The following is a 20,583-nucleotide window of genomic DNA, read 5'->3' as shown; positions in this document are numbered from 1 at the left end:
GGCCCCTAGCCACATAGCCTAGTGACAGTGTTCAGCTTATGCCATAACAATGTAACAGAAGTCTCAACACTTTCCTTTTTATAAAAGAATATGTGGGTGACCAGCTGGCAAGTGTCTACACTGAAATGTTCAACCTTTCCCTGACCCAATCTGTAATACCTTACAGGGGTTCGTGCTTAGTTCTCTCCTGTTCACCCACAACTGCGTGGCCACGCATGACTCCAACACCATCATTAAGTTTGTTGACAACATGACGGTGGTAGGCCCGATCACCGACGACGGTGAGACAACCTATAGGGAGGAGGTCAAAGACCTGGCAGTAAGGTGCCAGGACAACCTCTCCCTCAACGTCAGCAAGGCAAAGGTGCTGATCGTGGACTACAGTAAACGGAGGCTGCCTTACTGCTTGGTAGGGCAACTGCTTGGCATCTGAGCACAAGGCACTACAGAGAGTAGTGCGTACTGACCAGTACACTACTATGGCCAAGCTCCCTGCCATCCAGGGCCTCTATACCAGGCGGTGTCAGAGGAAGGCCCTAAATATTGTCAGACTCCAACCCCCTAAGTCATAGACCATTCGCTCTGCTACCGCACGACAAGCAGTACCGATGCACCGAGTCTGGAACCAACAGGACTCTAAACAGCTTCTACCCCAAGCCATAAGATGGCTAAGTAGTTAGTCCGGGTTGGTATTTGGTTAACTATAAACTCAACATGTCAAGTGGTGTTCCCATGTTTCATGAGCTGAAATAAAAGATCCCCAGAAAATTAACATGCACACAAAAAGCTTTTTCTCTAAAATTGTGTACAAATTAGTTTACATCCCTTTGTTAGTGAGCATTTCTCCTTTGCCAAGATAATCCATCAACCTGACAAGCTTATTAAACGGCATGATCATTACACAGGTGCACCTTGTGCTGGGGGCTATAAAGGTCATTCTTAAATGTGCAGTTTTGTCACACAACACAATGACACAGAAGTTGAGGGATCATGCCATTGGCATGCTCACTGCAGTAATGTCTACCAGAGCTGTTGCCAGAGAATGCAATGTTAATTTCTCTACCATAAGCCCCCTCACGACCGCAGACCACATGTAACCATGCCAGCCCAGGACCTCCACATCCGGCTTCTTCACCTGCGGGATCGTCTGAGATTAGCAGGGTCTTGATGCAGTTCGGCATCGTAACCAACTTCAGTGTGCAAATGCTCACCTTCGAAGGCAACTGGCACTCTGGAGAAGTGTTTTTCACGGATGAATCCTGTTTTCAACTGTACCGGGCAGATGGCAGACAGCATGTACTGTATGGCATTGTGTGGGCGAGCAGTTTTCTGATGTCAAAGTTGTGAACAGAGTGCCCCATGGTGGCAGTGGGCATTCCACAGGCCACAATCAACAGCCTGACCAACTATGCAAAGGAGATTTCGTGCTGCATAAGGCAAATGGTGGTCACACCAGATACTGCCTGGTTTTCTGATCCGCACCTACTTTTTAAGGTATCTGTGACCAACGCATGCATATCTGTATTCCTAGTCATGTGAAATCCATAGATTAGGGCCTAATCCATTTATTTAAATTGACTGCTTTCCTTAATACAGTATGAACTGTAACTCAGTAAAATCTTTGAAATTGTTGCATGTTGCGTTTTGTTTTTGTTCAGTGTAGCTGCATTGACCCTTTGCACTGTTTATTATCTATCCTGTCACTTTATTGCTGTGTATATCTACCTCAATTACCTCCTACCCCTGCACATTGACTCGGTACTGGTACTCCGTGTATATAGCCAAGTTACTCATTGTGTATCTTACTTGTAGGTATTTTTCTATTATTTCTCTATTTTCTTTCTCTGGATTGTTGGGAAGGGCCCGTAAGTAAGCACTTAGAAGAATATGACGAACACAATGTGATTTTAATCTGGTGTATTAGGATAACAATCTCAATTCCCTTGAATCAGAATATCTGAATATTAGCCTATCTTGGTGGGGAAGGATTTTCCAGAGTGCGATTAGGCAACAACAGAAAATGAAAGCGAGAAGAACCAATGCAGGGTGAAAAGAACAGATGAAGAAATGAGAGAGAAATAAATGTAAAGCAGAGTGTAGAATGTTTGGAGAGAGCGAAAAGGAGGTAGCTGGGAGAGAAAGGGGGCCACAGAAGCCGCCATGTGTGCCGGGTGCAGCCGTGAAATGGGACTGATCCAATAGATTCTGTTTATCTGGCACGACTACACAGTGAAAGCTATTGGAAATCTGGGGGAGATTTGGAAGTGGGCTGTGGATTTTTCAAGAGCGAGGGAGAGAAGAAATGAGCAAAAGTCATACTGTCGGGTTCTGTTGCTGCAGTCTGGCATCCGGGAGTATTTTCAGATCAGCTTTTAAAGAGGTTAATGGTGATTCTGTCTACAAGGGTGGCTGGTTGAGGCGGGGGCCGGGGGGTTTATAATATTATAAATGTCTCTAGTCTCTTTCTCTTCTGTTTTCCATCCCTCTTTCATTATCTATTGAATTGTTAAGTCTGTATGAGCTAAACATTTTTTTTATTAAAAGTTGACATTAGCAAAACAAATAAACATGCATTTGGATAACATGCTAAATTCTCTCCCTCTGTCTCTCAACTCATTTTCTTCTCTTCCTAGCACATCTTAATTAGTCATCTGGCTCTCTATCCCTCCCATCCTCCTACTCCAATTTTCCCAGTCCTGGATCTATATATACAGATTGGATAAGCCAGTGGCCCGAGCTGTGTGCATTCCCTCTGGTTTTCCTCTTTCAGACAATCTCATTGGGGTCTTCTGACGCATGCACACACTCTTATGTTACTTACAAACTGCAAATCAAAAGACATTTTGTTAACGGTTTTATTGGAATCTCTTGATAGTTTTGCAAACACAGTTATGGCAAATATCTGCTTCAAGATATACAGTTTGTAGTAGGAACTTGTTGTTTTTATTCACGCTGAAGGATATTCATGTACTGTGGATAGTTGCTGACAAATATTGTACAAAGCATTAGATTAAAAATGTATTTTGGGATAAAAACAAACCAGGTGCTATTAATAGGAAATGCTGAGCTTGGATGTGGCTTTGGGGATATGGCTTAGTCTCAATAATCGGGGTTAATGTTTGTTAAAAAAAAGTTTAATGCTGTGGCTCCATTACAACTGTAACTGTCCAATAATCGGTGACGTAGGACAGAAATCGATGGTAAGCTACATAGTGAGCTCAAAGTATTAGGACAGTGACACATTGTTGGTTGTTTTGGCTCTGTACTCCAGCACTTTGGATTTGATATGATACAATGACTGGAGGTTAAAGAGCAGACTGTCAGCTGTAATTTGAGGGTATTTTCATCCTTATCGGGTGAACCGTTTAGAAAGTACAGCACTTTTTGTACATAGTCCCCCCCCCCCCATTTTAGGGGACCAAAAGTACTCGGACAAATTCACTTGTGTAATAAAGTAGTCTAAAGTTCAGTATTTGGTCCCATATCCTAGCATTATGATACACTTTAACCTCTCATAGTCATTGCATCATTTCAAATCCAGAGTGCTGAAATACTGAGCCAAAACAACAAATGTGTCACTGTCCCAATACTTTTGGAGTTTATTGTACATCCATGTCCTTGCACAGAGAGAAATGAATGCTGTAAATGAGATGGTGGTAGGAAATCCCTTCGTACACATGCATAGTGTTGTACTGTAAAAGGATGAGCAGATAACCACTAACTTATTTCTGAGCAAGGCAGTAAGCCATATACAGGAGAACTTCCATATGGAGCACTGAGGAATCTGAGACCAAGCCAACTAAACCTGTGAACAGTCATGATGCATCCATATCTCAATGATACAAATGGTTGTTTCTAGAAATCCCAGGGTAGCACGGTTTGGGTTCTATATTATCAACAGTATTGGAGTCAAATTCATTTAGGTGTCAAACTTTCAGTCAATCCAAGAGTTATACCCCAATGAGCCTTTTCCTCCAATGCAAATGGTATGTCCAGATTATTTCCTAAATGGATTGGAAGTGTAGTAAAATTAATCCCAATTGTGGTGACCACATCAACCTGTCTTTCACAATGTATCTGAGTTGGAACCTTTAATAGCTGAACAAACTGAAGAGGCAAGAGTATTTTCAACCTACAGTATTTCAGCTTTAATCTTCTTCTTTTTTTTGTTTTTTTGATTGCTTGATTTGTGTGGTGCTATTAAATCACATATCGCCAAGGGGTTTGGGAGATAATCATGTCAACAGCAAGAACTCATTGATCCATAGTTTGGTACTGTCTACTCTCTGTAACGAAGAAATGACATATGTTTGCCTACTTTTTTTTAAGTCACATTGACATAAAATGCAAAATAAAAGTACAAAACAAATCAGATCAACAGTTAACGTTATTTGTAAAGGAGGAAGAAGAAAAGACGACGACATTTCTGTTCTTTCTCTAACATTCAGGTAGTAAAGTGTCTGTCACAATGTTTGGTACTTTCATAACTCACTCTAACCCGTTGGCTTTTTTGTAGCCTGGTCCCAGATCTGTTTGTGCTGTCTTGCCAACTCCTGCCAATCGTTATCATGTTTGGAATCACAATGACTGGCAAAAGTTGACAATACTACACAAACAGATCTGGGAGCAGGCTAGCTTTTTCGTGTGAACCTTGTGCCATTTCTTTCTATGACCCAAAACGACAACATAACAAGTGGGAGCCGCATGAACTGCAGATATTCCAACAAGATGTAAGTTAAAGGAATAATCCACTCAAAAACTATATATTTAATTTGTTTCATTAGTCCCCTGTTGATAGTCTCAATGTTTTTGCATGTCAGCAGCCAAGTTTTCAAGATGTATGTTTTTCAATAAGCAAAGTGCAACTTTGGTGCTTTCAAGACAGAAAAACGGGGTAAAATCATGTCAGGGTTAGAAAGTCGGAGCTCTAGAAATATGCCAGAGTTTCCCACTTGGAATTCCGAGTTGAAAATTACCCCCCACACCCACGACAGCATTTGCTTCTTGAAAATCCTACATCTTGTAAACTTGACTAATGAAGTAGTTTATTGTATTTTTTTACACTATTAACAGTGGACTAATGAAACCAATACCAAAATATTGTTTCTGACCGGATTATTCCTTTAAAGTATAAATGTTTTTTACACTACTCAAACATAATGACTTTATTATTTACAATATATACTGTAAAATTTTAAATCGGGTGAGATAAAAAGGCACAATTTTCCCTTCTTAAATACAATGTAAACATCTCATCAAAAAAAGCATGCATAAACATTTCACTTTACAAAAAAAGTTATGTTTTTTATTTTTAGACAAAGTACTTAAATATTGTTTCCAGCAAAATATAATTCTTTCAAAAATACTTTCCCCATTCGTCCTATGAACCTTTTTTGACACTATTTTTAAAAAATAAAAAGGAGAGGGTAGAGGATCAAAACAAGAAGAAAAAGAATAGCAGTTCTTTACAGCGTGTCTTTAGGGTCCTTCAGTTCACAACTTCAACACAGCAATGTACAAAAGGGACATGGATGGACAGTCTGCAAAATGAGACCGTTTAAGCATAGGGACTGGCTTTTTCTTTAATTGTGATCCTCCTGCCATTGTCTGTTCTATACGTCCAACTCTGGACAGCTTCCTACAAAGTAGAACCTATAGTGAAACACCAACAGCACCTTAAAGGGGGAGTTCACATTTTGAAGTGAACTATCTCTTTAAACTATAGGCCTTATTCATGCAGGGTCTCCCCGTTTTTATTCACATTTAGTTATCAACCAGACACACAATGTTCTAGTTGGGTTAATGCCTCAATTGTCACATCTCTTCTGTACAAATCTAATTCAGGCAATTAGGATATTCAGCATAATCCTATAGAACGTAGGAAAACTAACAATGCCCTCAAAATGCAGATCAATTATGCTCGTGCTTGCCAGGAAAAAAAACAACCACACACACTCACTCACAAACGAGGTGAAACGATGGAACCAAACGCCCCCTCTGTTTTTCCTCTCAAACGACTCTCTATCTCTCACGCTATTCAGTAGCATCATAGTGTTTCACAATGGTTAAGCAGTCAGTCAATCTGGTGTGAAACTAGTAAGAATAAGACCTGGGTTCAAGTACTATTTGAAATGGTTTCAAATTCTTTAGCTGTACTTAATTGAGCTTGACTTTTGCAATAGCACCAACTGAAATGTCCCAAAAAATGCAAAACCCACCCACCTGACAGTCCCGGCAGACTAAAGCAAACGCTCAAAATAGTTTGAAAGGTTTTGAATCATGTTTGAACCCAGGTCTGGTAAGAATGGTCCAGATGACTGGCCATACATCTAGAGTTGGCCCAAAGACAAGATGGACAACACAAAATCAGGACAGGTGGCCAATGCAATGAGTCAATCATTTATCAGCAGTATCAACATGTACTTCCAAAACAGTTTCTGTACAACAGTGGGGGAAATGTGACTGTAACCTAAGCAAGTGCCATTGCATTTACTGTATGTATTTGCCGCTTGCCAGGTAAATTTTAATACATTATGCATTTACTGAAAGCACTGTGACTGTAGAGTAATGGCATTTTCCAACATCCAGTTCCAATATCAACGCCATACAGTATGTTTGAAGGTTATTGTATCTAATCAGGGTTGGGGAGTTACATGTAATCTGATTACAAAAAAAATGCAACTGTAATCAGTTACTTTGCCAGCACAAATGTTATCCGATTACGGATGCCTACTTTTAAAAATAGATGATTACTTCTTGGATTACTTTTAAATTCAGAATGGATGTTTGTGGGGAAAAAATCCATTACGACACCTTTCCGTTTTCTCTATGAGAAAGGCAAGTTTAAGTTCCACCTGAGCGGATCTGATCACAAGTCGGAGACCACTGATGACACACACAATGCGTTTGATGGATTATTTTTGTCATCTTCTAATGTCTCTTAAGGGGAAAGTAATCAGATTGCGTTACTGAGTTTGGGTAATACCAAAATGACGTTGCTGATGAACATTTTGGACAGGTAGCTAGTAACTGTAACAGATTACATTTAGAAAGTAACCTACCCAACCCTGTATCTAATGCTGATAATTGTACATGTTAGTTACCAGAAAAGTGTTATTTCATCTTTACGTTTACAAAAAGAAGCACCTTAGGTGTAAAATGTCTGGTTTATGAAACCGAAAACCTTTGCAACGACACAAATGCTTCATTATTATTTCTGGAAACGGTAGATAAGTGTCGGTTGACTTCACAAAGGGTGCTGGTTTGGATGCACTGTAAGTACGTAGAAATAGACCAAGAAATGGGTGCTCTGATGTTTTCACTATACTGTATAACTCAGGGGTTCTCAAAGTGGGCTCCACATCTCAAAATGTATATTTCTTTTTGTACTTTTATTATTACTAACAGATTAAACAAATCTGGGCCAAGGGATCTGTGGAATAATACTATATAAAGGGTGTAATACATATTATTAATCTACTGTACAACTGATGTTCTTAACCCTGGGGAACATGGGCCTGGGAGGCTCACAGGGATATTGGTATCCACAGTACTCAACCAATTATTAATATTCAATATTAATTATCCTTGTATTCCCCCAATATGTTTTTTATATGCACTGTCATTCAAGCTTTAAACAGCTAAGGTTTCTCTCTGGCTCGTGGCAAAATGTGTAGAATTTTAGGATATTAACTTTAAAGCTACAATAACAAATCGGCCCCATGACAAAATGTGTAGAATTGCAGGAAATTAGCTTGAAAACGGCAACGTTTTCTCTCCGATGCCAAGGGCCTTTTAAAATGGTCTTTCCCAGGGCCCAAGACTTGGTTCGTCCAGCCATGCACAGCCAAAGTCCTAGTAAAAATCGTTTTATGCTATTTTTATTCATTAGAGTTGTGTTCTGATTTATGAATGGGTTCCTGATGAATTTGCTATGAAAAAAGAGGTCACAGACCCAAAAAGTTGAGAACCCCTGGATAACTAACTGGGTGTACCGCCGTTACGATGTGAGGGAAAGTCGTCATTGTGAATCCATCAGGTGTTTCCATACTCCTGCACCTATTTTGGATGGCATTAATCTACTGACAAATGTTGTGTAGTTAATCATCTACATATCAGAAAGCCTTCGCGTATGACATGGCAGATTCACTTTTAACTGTTACTCAACTTTTTTCACACTGGATCACACAAAACACCATACTTTTGAAAATTCTTCATTTTGAAGTTTTTGCATATTAATACGAGTTACGTTTTTGATCGTTATACAACGTTAAAACAATTTTAGTTTTGCGGGCATTTGGGTGTTGTAATGCACACCACTGCAGAACAAAAGTGGAATTAGTTAGCTTTTTAAGCAACTATTCAGTTTATTGTTAAGCTTGTATAGCCCTTGGAGTATGTTCAAATAGACCTTGATCCTCTCACAGAAACCCTACATTTAGTCTTTGTCATGAAAAAAGTATATGTTGCCATTTAACCTAATGAAAATACACTGCATAGCAACATCTAAGCATTGTTTTCCATATTGTCAGAGTAGTAGAACTAATATCCATGAATCAATGCAAAAGCACAGTTATCATCTGACATTTTTTAGGATGGTAAGATGGTCTGTGTTACTGTCTACCTGTGTGCGTGCTGCATTACTGTACACGTGGGTCTGTGTGAATGTATGGACTGTAGCGCAACCAAAAAAATGTATGGCTTCGAATCCATAGAAAAACATCGTCTTTGGGGGGTGGTGGCACGCTAAGGGTCGGGATGCTTCTTTGTCACATTTTAAAAAGTCCTCGTCAGTGCGTTTTCCTTGGTGCTGAGATGTCACTCACTCAGCGTCACCTCTCTAACCGGCGGACGGCGATTTCAGTGTGGAGGACTCAACTTCCTCCACCTCACTTCCTGCCCCTCACGTGTCACTTCCTCTCCCATTTGAGATTGGGGAGGGGGCAGCAGATTGACTGGCTGGCATAGTAGTTAGGCCACTCCTGAGGCTAGGGTCCTTCCTTGGCCTTCATCCTCTCCCACTCCTCCCCCTCTCGTTATTTCATTCTCTCTCCTCTCTTCTTCCCAAGGACTCAGTACAGTCACTTCTTGTGGAAGTAGAGGGTGTGTGTGTTGCCCGACTCCACCTTTGGTATCTGGTCACTGATTATCTCCACCAGCATCTCTGGAAACTCCACCTTCAGAGCCTGAGACTCACGGAACGTGTAGAAACAGAAGTCTAGCAGGTTCCCCACCAGCTAGAGGACAGAGAGGGAGGGATCAATCAATAACATGTTATTTGTCACATAGAGACAACAGTGAAATGGGTCCTTCCCAACAATGCAGAGAGATAAATGTAGAAAATACACATTGAGAGGGGTAGAGAGAGAGCGGGGGAGGGAGAGCGGGAAGGAGAGTTGTAAGTTTGATAGAATCCAGCTGTGTTTGCATAGGGATTTCATTGGCTTATAGTGAAGTGTGAATAATACACAGTACAATCAAAGCCTTGTTCTTGGAAGTTGGGGTCAACTTTGTGCCCTGGGAAACCTTGAATTGGCATTCCCCTTTTCTGACGTGTGTTCGGTTACCTTACCGTACCTTATTCAGAGTGATGCCACCTACCATAGCCAGATCCTTAGGTTAACGTTGTCATGGCATTGTGTTCGGTTACCTTATCGTACCTTATTCAGAGTGATGCCACCTACCATAGCCAGATCCTTAGGTTAACGTTGTCATGGCATTGTGTTCGGTTACCTTACCGTACCTTATTCAGAGTGATGCCACCTACCATAGCCAGATCCTTAGGTTAACGTTGTCATGGCATTGATATGACTGTAATTGTTTATCGGTTAGGGGTCACGACTCATGAGTCTGACATACCACTAGGGGGTGCTACTGATTCTCAATAGACTATACCTGCTCTTCAACATAGGGCATTGTTTCCCAAACTAGGGGTTGCATGAGTTGAAAATGGGATCACAAGGGAAACTCTGGGGGAAAAATAAATATAATAATTGCTTGGTTCATAGAACCAGGGTTACGTCAGTAACCTCTGGTAGCTGCTAGATGCGGTTGTAATAAACAGCGGTTTTTTGTTTTCTTCCTACATATTGCGTCTCTCTTTTCAGCAGTTTAAGCTACAAAATATTATGACCCCATCACTGAAGGAAAAGACTCTCAGGAACACGTATGTGTCTACAATGCCCACAAACAGTGCAGGACTCATTAGAGTGGACAAGACCAGGCACTAAATCAGACTGGGGGAAAAAGAACATCAATGAAGATCTATGATCTTCAGTGTAGAAAAAAACAAGATTATTGCCTGATCTTCTGAACTTCCCAATACCTTTCTGATGCATGTCAATCACTTCAAATCCCTCTTCTTTCAAAAGTATGGTTTGACAGACTGATTTTAGACCATCATAGCCCAAATATCAGGGACTTTTCCCTTTGTGAGATGTGAGTATTTTTCCCTAATGCTTCTAGCTCCTAATGTTTCACCACATGCTAAGTTGTCCTTGCATAACCCCTACAGTCAGTGCGTTCAGTGCATTTAGTTAGGGGGACAGTTGTATTGACCCACCAGGCCACCACTCTGAGCCTGGACATTGATTCCTCCATGTTCCATTCATTCACCAATACAGGGCAATCTCTGCCCATTCCAAAATAAACACCCTTTAGGGCTAGTCATTGGAATGTAATCTGTTGTTTCAAAGATACTACCTTACATTGTTAAACTCCAGTCAGTGATGGGGACCTGCTATTTGAACTTGCTCTGTGTATGCATAGCATAGAGGAGGCTTGTTGATGGGACTTGGCATGGTGATGTGGCGCTGGGTCCAGTGCCTGATGTTATGGATACAGTGATGCGGGTCCAGTGCTTACATCATGCATGGCGTCCAGTAACTTGGTGAGCTGGAAGAAGCGTTGCCATGTCTGTCCAGAGTTGTTGGTGGCCTTGCCCACAGACCTCCTCAGCTCCTTGATGTAGTTCACTCTCATCTCCTCAAACGCTGCCTGGTTCTTTAGGCCCTCTTTGGGAACTGAGAGGAGAGAGGAAGCCAAAAGATAAGTATTAATGGGAGGTGTAAACAACTAGCCTGCATAACACAAGATACATGTATTGTATAAGCACATGGCAGTTTGACCTAAACTTGACCTGAGAACATTTCATTTGAACACCTGACAGTTCTAACCATGTCATAAGTATTTGAATCAATCAATTACCTTTTTTTACTCTTTTTTTTTTTTTGACCAACCACATCAACCCTTTGTCACTTCGCCCATTTAATTCAGTTCATGGTAGTTGTCCTCTTTTTTTGACTACAGCGTCAGTCAAATAACTAAGAGAGTGATGAACAGGATGTACAGAGTATTTTAAGTGAGAAATGAGATAAGTGTGTCTTCTCAGGATGGATACAGGTATCCTCTCCATTTCTCCCTTTCTAAATCTCTCTTTCCCCTTTAGCTCGCTTTCTTTCTCTCTCTCTCTCCTCGCTCATATCTCCGTAGAGGACAAACTAACGGCGATATGGCTGCCTGCCAACCTCATCTTAAATGACATTCCGTGTCTGGCTGGCTAACTGATTAAGAAACACCTAGTCTCTCAAAGAATGTCTGGCTCTCAAGTCTCCCAACACAGTCTCTCTTAGATCTTTCTTCTAGTGGAGGCCTACAGGAACACTTCTGATATACACTGTGGTGTGATGAACAAAGTGCAGCAGGTACAGTAATCAAACTAACCAGCACAGTGCCTTTATCACTAGTAGCCTGCAACTCTGTCACTGTTATTCCACTGCTGCACTGGAGGTTGGTGGCACCTTAATTGGGGAGGGGTGATGGCTGGAGCGGAATCAGTGGAATTGTATCAGCATGGTTTTTATGTTTTTGCGGGCATTATAGTGAGCCGTCCTCCCGTCAGCAGCCTTCTGTGCACTGTTGATTATCATAGCTGCTACTACTACAGTAGATTATCATAGTACACAGTAACCTACATTATTATGGTCATACAGAGGCATCACATGTTATTCAGACATATATTGAAAACAGGTCTATAGGTCAAAAAACAATTGTTTAGTTTTATTAAGTGCAATATCACAGGACAGTGTTAGTTAGGTACTCTACACACACACACACACACACACCGTGTTGGCACACTAAGGCAGGTGTTCTCTACCTAATGTTGGTAATTGACTAAGCAGCTTCAGGTAATGATTACCTCAAACCAGAGCAACCAACTGTTCCAAATGACACACTTTAAAGTCTAATTGACATCCTGTTTCATAGGGAGAAGGATGACACACCATAGCCCAGGTTAGTAGGCGACCTGCCGGGCTGGTCCCAAATCTGTTGGTGCTGTACAGGCAACTCCTATGTTCAGACGTGGCATTAGCTGGTCCCAGTTCTGTATGTGCTGTATAGCCAACACCTATGGTCAGAATAATCATGCCGAACAAACAAGTCTGGGATCAGTCTAGGACCTGCCTGGTCCCAGATCTGATCCAAACATTACATGACAGTGACCATAGCAGTTGGCAAGACAGCCCAAACCGATCTGGGATCAGTCTAGAAGCCTTGGCTACTTGCCTGGTCCAACATGATGACAATAACCCTAGGAGATGGCAAGATAACACAAACAGATCTAGGACCAGTCTAGAGAGGATAGGCTACCTGCCTGGCTAGATCCTTCTGGTGTCACAGCGTGGCTCGACCTGCCTCACAGTGGTATGCTAATGACAAGCTGCTCTCCTTGTACTGTTTCTATGGTCAGTTTTGATACCTTTAAAAATGTAAATTAAAAAAGCTATTTTCTGGGTTGCCTATGGCTGAGTTGAGGCACTGTGTTGACCCTTGAGGCCTGCATTTGATATACAGATGTAGGATCTTAATTTGATCACCCTGTTCCGGGAGACCTTTCCTGCTATGCAGGCCATTTGAAACTTGTAGTGTATTTGAGGTTTAAAAAGCTTGTGAAGTTTGTTAATACCACTTTGAAATTCCGGACTTGATTTTCCCTTAGGGGGTCTGGCCCGCCCTACCGTACCTACTTGCCCATCCAAATGAAATATTGATCTGACAGATGCACGCTGACAGAAAGACTCGATCTCAGATGAAGTATCAGCGTGAGCGAAACGGCACCCCTCTGTCTCCGTATGTGCAGACCGTGTATCTGATAGTCTGGACAAAAGGAGTATGGCACGTCGTACTTAAATCTGTAGATTGTTTCAAATCACATGCATAGGCCTATGCCTATTTGGGAAGCCAGCAATTTGGGCAACGCGCTTGGCAATAGGACTAGTTGATTATTTAGTTGCGGCTGTCAGTGAAAACGATCTTAAATGTGTGAAGATAATGTGTCTCGAGTATCATTTAAAGTGTTGAGACGAGGGGAGTGGTGTGTGGCGACGATATGGGCGTCTTTCTCCAGAATGTGCTCCGCTGTCTGCTGCATTGTTCCATTGTGTGAATTGTTTGCCCTTTGATTAGATTTGTTTTAATCAATTCACCATTACATATGTAACCAGTAGGTCTACTAAATGTACCGTTCATCCCTGCCATCTGGCTACATTAATTTATGTTAATGCATGTATTACAGACATTTATTATTCTCATTCTAAAAGTGGAAATGTTGTTTGCAGAGAAATCCGTTTAAGTTAATTTTATATCCATAATTTAGGAGTTTTAAAAAATGTTGTCTTTTGTTTGGAGTGCTCCATGTGAGCAATGAGGATGTGAGTGGTTGAGGGAGCGTGCGCCCAAGAGCACGCCAACCTGCTGAGTTGATACAATATTGCACTTTACTAGCGATAGCTCACGTCAAGACAGGTAGAAAGGGAGGCAGACAGGCAGAGTATAGAGATTAATACGATTGACAGAACCTGAATTTTCACCAGGCTTATTTATTAGTTGGCTTTAGGCCTATGTATTTTACTTAGTTGACGATGGAAGTTATTGGCCTACTGCTGCATTGGCCTATAGGCTATCTCGGGGTAACAGGCACTCATTTCTTTAGCTGCCAAAGTATCACGGTGTATCAATGTGTTCATATGGCAAAGGCTGGTGCTCTTGCATTAGTTAAATTTGAGATTTTATTGTTTTGATTCAGATTTTTATGATTAACCATGTGACAATAATTTTGAGTAACGAAAACATTATTGAAATGAAACTTCCACAAACATTTTATATAAAATATAATACTTAACTGGAACAATAGATCGGTAGAAATGGTAGGATAAATTGTAAACTTCTCCAAACTTGAAACTACAAGCTGCCTGTGGTCTTTACTAATACACCCAATAACACAATTCCTGAAAACAAACGGCTCGTTTTTAGAAATCATAATGCCCATCCAACTGATTCGCTCTGTTACCGGCCCTGAAACAATGCCCATTTATTATAATCCACGTAATAATTCACACTTCCTGTTGTTGCAGGATTATTTTTTCTGCTGTAGCAAACTGGCTCAAATTAATATCCTACATCTGTACTATACTCCGTCTGTAGTAAATGTGCTGTAAACATTAACTTGTACTGTGTACACCATGTGTGTCATGTACATATGACAAATACACTTGATTTTATTTTATTTTTAATTAGCCTAGTTTGAAGCTTTACATTTGAAGACTTAACCCAAACCAACATGTGGCAGACAGAAACGCACACCTGTTGATGCTGAGAGCCATGTGGGAAAATACAGTTGACAGGACTTTTTGTTTCTTAGAACACACAGCCACAGGCAAGAGTAGGACTAGAGCCTGTCAGTTAGCATTGCATCTTGGAGGAAATCGCTCAGCGAATGGCAATGCTCAGTCGTACGTACGCAGGCACGACACACACACACAGAGGCATAGACACCGTGAGAGATGCAGACGCACACACACAAACCTAGCCTAGAACGTAGCAGAGACCAAGAGCAAAAGAACGACAAAGCAGTAACTGGAGCTCTCTGGAAAAACATCAAGGCGAGAGGGATTCTGTTCATTCTGTTTCGCGGCTTGTTTTGTGGCCCTTATTAACAGGAACATGCTAAAACCATTGCCACATTTGGGCCCTGTGCTCTCGCCCCACTGACTCTGTCCCTAATATAATTCAGCTCCAGTTGGCATTTAGTGTCTAGGGCCTGCAGAATGTGTGTCTTTTAGGGGCATGGGCGGCAGAAAGTGTGTCTTTTAGGGGCGTGGCCGGCAGAAAGTGGGGCAATTACTCAACGCAGGTACCCAACCTAGATGTGTCAACCAGGCTGTATTTCACACTCACGCACGCACATCCATATTTCGTAAGCAGCACCAGGTTTAATAAATAATAATAAGCACCAAACGGAAGAAAACTGACTGAAATAGGGAGGGACTATCTATACCTGAACTTGTCCAATAAGAAATGCTTGTTTTCATTTTCCATTGCAAAACCTTTTGCTACGGTGCTCCCTAATGAATATGACCCAGGATTTTCTATGAATTGCAACCTGTTGAACCCTCTTCTTTTTTTTCTTTTTTTTCTCACAACCTAGAAATACTTGCATTGCTTCTGTCTCCAGATATGTTCTGTACATAGCCTATATATTATATTGGGTGTCAATGTGAAAATATCCTATCGTTAAACACACATGACATGTAGCTTCCTGCTTTAGTCTTACCAGCTCATACCTCACTGACTGTGTGTCTTGGCCTTGAATCAAGCCATGATGTACCGGCTTACAAAGGGAAATGCAGGTTATTTCAATAAATAAAGACTGCCGTACAAATATGCCTGTAGACTGTTCTCCTCCTAGATAAAACTTCATCCAGAAAGATATCGCGTCTCGTCGCACCGGAAACGTTTAATAAAACAATGTCAAAAACAGCCCCCCTAATGAATAACACTCAAAGGACTATTATCTATCTGACAAATAAATCAGATTATAATAATGGATTGTGGTTTATATAATGATTATATTGCTTTTTTTGTACTAGTTTTAGAACCCTACTTTATGTGGGGTAACTCACGTTATCTACCATTAGTGTAGCACCCACCTAGTGAGTGAGGCTAATGCATGTCAAGTTTAGAAACCATTTGATGACCAAATCATCCACCACAATATGTATTAGGGGGCGTTCTATTACCGAGTATTGTTTAAAGGATAATGTTTCCATACACTCACTGTGGAGCCGAAGGGTACATCTGTTTTTATCAGATCACACCCATTCTACAGGGTCTCATGAGACACTGCAGGGCAAGTGAACCCTTAACCAAGGTCAAAGACAAAAAACAGATCCACACACAACTACTTCTCTGTAAACCCAAACCCACAATAACTCATCACACACACACACACACACACATTATCCTTATCTCAATTTATTAGTTGGTGAGAGTCTGTGCTCAAGGATATGGAGTATGTCGGTAGCTGGAAATGTTTTCTCTGCCTCAAGTATCAGATCTAATTTCACTGTTAGTCACAAATATTAAAAGAGGATGAAATAGCCTTTTACAAACCTAAAAAGTAAACAACATAAAATTCATAGTCACTTCAGTATAGAAGGATTGAGATGCTAAAATGAGAACCTCTATCATCATCCACAAGAAGACCTACAGTAGGATGCAATCTCTGACAGACACTACTAAAACCCTATTCTGACAGATTCATGCAGCCACATAAGATCAGTCAGATCACCACAGCTCTCTCCCTCCATTTGGGCCATGTTCGAAGGAAGTAGGAGGAAAAACAGCAGGTTCTGGAGTGCTGCCCAGTGCTTGACTGGCCTTTATTAAGTACAGCAGGGCTCTTTGGAGAGGCTCTAGAGGATGAGGAGGGAAGAGGCAACAACAACAGACGGACCAGAGAGCGCTCTCGTTCTTTCTGTGCTCTCTCTCACACTCACTCACTCACATATATATTCATTCCATCCTTCCACTCCAACAGCACTCCTGCGTTCAGATTAATTTACTGACACTCAGGTTATGTCAGGCCAGTGTCGATGCCCTTTGGGAATGCTTAGAATTTAGGGACTAAAATTGAATTGAATTCAAATTACACAAGTGTGTTATGTCATTGATTGATCTCCTTTTCATATAAGATACACATTTTAGTTAATTGTATTTTTTTATGCATATCCTCTGAGTAGGGTCATGGCCAGTGCCACTGGAGTAATTAGAGTTGAGTGCCTTGCTCAAGAGCACATCAACAGATTATTATAAAATGTTTTACCTTGTTGGCTCCAATATTCAAACCAGCAACCTTTGGGCTACTGGCCCTAAGCTCTAACCTCGAGGCTAAATGCCGCCCCTTGCAAGTAGATAAAGCAATATGCAACTAAATTAGGTGTCGATAACGTCATTTTGTATTAAAGGGGTCATAGCTGCGGGAAGTAGTTTGGGGGTGGAGGTGCCTACATTTTGTGTTGTTGTAATGAAGCCCTGTATTTACTTCACCAAAGCCAGATGAACTCGTGGATACTATGTTTGTCTCTCAATGCCGTTTGAAGAAAGTTGCTAACTAGCATTGGCGTAATTGCTAACGCTAGCTTGCACTGGCTCGCGAAACTAACTCTAACTTCCTCTGGATGCAGAGACGTACAAATGTAATCCACGAGTTTTCTCCGACTCTGCAGAAGTAGATAAATGGCTTCATTGTCAAAATCCCAAAGCATCCCTTTAATAGTTTGTCATTTTCCGCTCTGTTTGCTCTAACAACACTCCTAGCCAGGCATCCATTATCAATCAGGCAGAAATCCATGGAAAGCTGAGTAGTGCTGCCTCTGGCTCCAAGTGAGACTACCCAGGATCCTCCAAACGGAGGCCCTGCCTGCCTGACAAGTCTAATAAACATTCCTACAAATCCGCACGGCGGCAGTTCAAAGCAGAGCAGAGGGCTGAAGCCTGGCCTCCCAAAATAGCTCCCATAACTGGCCTATGTAGCTCTGCCTGCCTGCTCTGCCCCGACTGCGTTTACTGCTGGCCGCCAACAAGAACCTTGTCCTCAGGTGCCATATGGTGAAACAATATGGGGGTCTCGCTTTCTTTATGTCCCGTGTGGCTCAGTTGTTAGACCATGACGCTTGCAATGACAGGGCTGTGGGTTCGATTCCCGAAGGAGGACCAGTACAAAAAGGGGTGCACTCCCTACTGTAAATCACTCTGGATAAGAGCATCTGCTAAACGCCTAAAATGTAAACCCCTCTCTCACACTGAGATTCTTCTTCTTCTGTACTTTCTCACTATTTTACCTCTCGCTCTTTCTCTCTCTATCGATTGCCCTCTCTCTTCTCTTTCTCTCTGGCACATTAGTGTCATGACAGGTTGCATGCCAGAGGTATAGCATAATCGTTGCATCCTGTAGTGTCACCCAATCCCGCTTTCCGTGCATACCTAGAATGTATACTACTCCAGCTTATTATAGACGTGACCCTGTATGTGTACCTGTTATTATTCCCTGGTTCCTCTTTGTGTTCCAAGCTCAGCAAACAAATGACAAGTGATGTACCTGTTATTTACTCTGTCAACCTGCTTGTATACTGACATGTGGCTGATACACACTACCTCTCTATAGCTAGCTGTTGATTGGTGCAACACAAACACACACACACACACACCATATAGACACACACACTGCTGTATGCACACACTCAGAGTTGGATGTTTTTCTGGCAAAGGAACTCACACCCCCCCCCCTCTCCACACACCTTCAGCTGACTTACCTGTGCTGAGCAGCAGCAACACTTTCATGGAGAGGAACTCTTGGTAGGTGAGCTGCAGCCTGACAAACTCCTGGCTCACCTGCCTCATGCCCAGACACAGGTCGTACATGGCTGACTGCTGCATGCGGTCCCTGGGGGGAGAAAGGATGGTTGGTCAGTGCCTGAGGTGTATTGGTTCTTGCTCTCACTATACAGCGCTGTACGTTTACCTCTAAAAACAACTGAGTGCATTCCCACTGGGAACACACTGGTTGAATCAACGTTGTTTTCACGTCAGTTCGATGAAATTCCGTTGAACCAATGTGGAGTAGACGTTGAAGTGACGTCTGTGCCAAGTGGGATGGCTCAGTAAGCTCCCATTAGCATTGACTGTATTGTGTCCAGCCAAACTAATCTCAGATGTCCATGAAATACAGCCAACATCCCCAAAACACTGTGAATCATCCATGTAAACTCTTATATGTACATTTCCCACCATCCACCACATGATAACATACAACATATTTGTATCCTCCCCCCTACACACACACACACACACACATACTACTGCGCCTCAACCCTTTGGAACATCTTTCCACATCGTTATTCTACTCGCTGAGATAGGATGAGTTGAGAGCCAAATTCCTCTAGAGTACAGAGCACTGCACACCCACAGGAACACAACACAGATGACTTAGCTGCTTCAGTACACTGTGTAAAGGCTGTGAAAGACTTACTGCATCACCCCAGTCATGGTACCTGAAAACACACAGATACACTAACATACACACTCCGTTCTAAACACAGTCGCTCACACACCATATCAGAGACGTTGATCTCGATCCTGTCAACGTGCAGAAACGGCCAACCAGCAACAACGGGGCAGAGGGACAGTAGAGTAGGTTGGGTCGGATGGAGATGGAGAGCCAATGTGTTATGCAGATGCCGCAAATCCCAGGGAATTATGGGTTTTGGAAGCTACCTTCTCCACTTTAAATCACCCATCACGTCGAGACTCGAATAATCAAATGCAAGCGGTGTGGCTCCACTTGAAAGGGAGTTCACCATAGGGGCTGCATAGCAAATGGCACCACATGCCCTATTTAGTGCACTACTTCTGACCAGAGCCCTATGGGGCTAGGGTGCGATTTGGGAGGCAGCTCATGTGATACTACTGCAGAAACCGCATCGTGACACTAGGACAGAGGAGGGAGATTCTGCTCTGTGGATCGAACCAGTCTTAACATTCTGAAACAGATTTGCAGAAACAAGGGAGAATTGGTGCATATGTTCTCATTATAAGCATAAAGTAGGTTTCAAATACTAATTAGTCCAATTAGTTTACTGTATACAATGTTCATCTGGCTGCATGAGGCTTGGTTTAGCTGAGTGTCTCGTTCTTTTTCTGAGTGTCTGACTGTATTTCTGTCTGTCTGACTTTGTCTAACTTAAGAACATATGAAAAATGTATGTGTTTTAGGAGTAGCATTGTGTTGGAGTTCTGCAAACGGCATTTCATTATTTGGAGAACCTTGGGTCTGAGAATAAGAAGTCTCTACATATTTTGTCTGAAATCAATTTTGCTGAATCATTGCCCAAAATTAGAAGAAACTCACTGCCCCTGGTTTTTCTCTCTCCGGCTCTCACCGTTGCCATGGAGAGAGATTCAGGAAGCAAGAGCGAGGATGTAAAAAGTCAGACTCACTTCACTGATGTGAATATCCCTGATAGACAGAGCAACTACAACTGTATAACCCCCACTTAAAATACAATAGTTTGTATTGTGTTTGTTTTTCTTGGGGTCACTGGATATTATTGGCAAACGTCTTTCAGAGTCTTGTTTATACCTCGTTATTTTCTGTCCTCTTGGGTCGAGAAGGAACTTTGCATGACCTTCTTGACCCCCTCTGTCAATTGCTACAGTTTAGGTCTAGATGCACCCACTACGGGCCCA

The 20,583-nt window shown here is 41.9% G+C and overlaps 1 protein-coding gene across 4 annotated transcripts in view; it reads right to left on the bottom strand.

Moving 5' to 3' along the window:
- Window positions 1–5,277: 5,277 nt before the first annotated feature.
- LOC124001783 (mineralocorticoid receptor-like) overlaps window positions 5,278–20,583 on the bottom strand; it is a 99,310-nt gene continuing 84,004 nt past the window's right edge. For all 4 annotated transcript variants that reach the window (XM_046308844.1, XM_046308843.1, XM_046308846.1 and 1 more), the window contains exons 7-9: window positions 18,651–18,781; window positions 10,864–11,021; window positions 5,278–9,236 (exon numbers count right to left, since the gene is read on the bottom strand). In XM_046308844.1, coding sequence (XP_046164800.1) covers window positions 9,081–9,236; window positions 10,864–11,021; window positions 18,651–18,781 — 445 coding nt within the window. In that variant the 3' untranslated portion in view covers window positions 5,278–9,080. The remainder of the gene's footprint in view (window positions 9,237–10,863; window positions 11,022–18,650; window positions 18,782–20,583) is intronic.

Source organism: Oncorhynchus gorbuscha, linkage group LG17, assembly GCF_021184085.1.
Source record: "Oncorhynchus gorbuscha isolate QuinsamMale2020 ecotype Even-year linkage group LG17, OgorEven_v1.0, whole genome shotgun sequence".
In the NCBI taxonomy this organism is placed as follows: Eukaryota; Metazoa; Chordata; class Actinopteri; order Salmoniformes; family Salmonidae; genus Oncorhynchus; species Oncorhynchus gorbuscha.
Note: the sequence above shows the minus strand (reverse complement) of the source record. Positions and strands in the feature narration are given on the sequence as shown.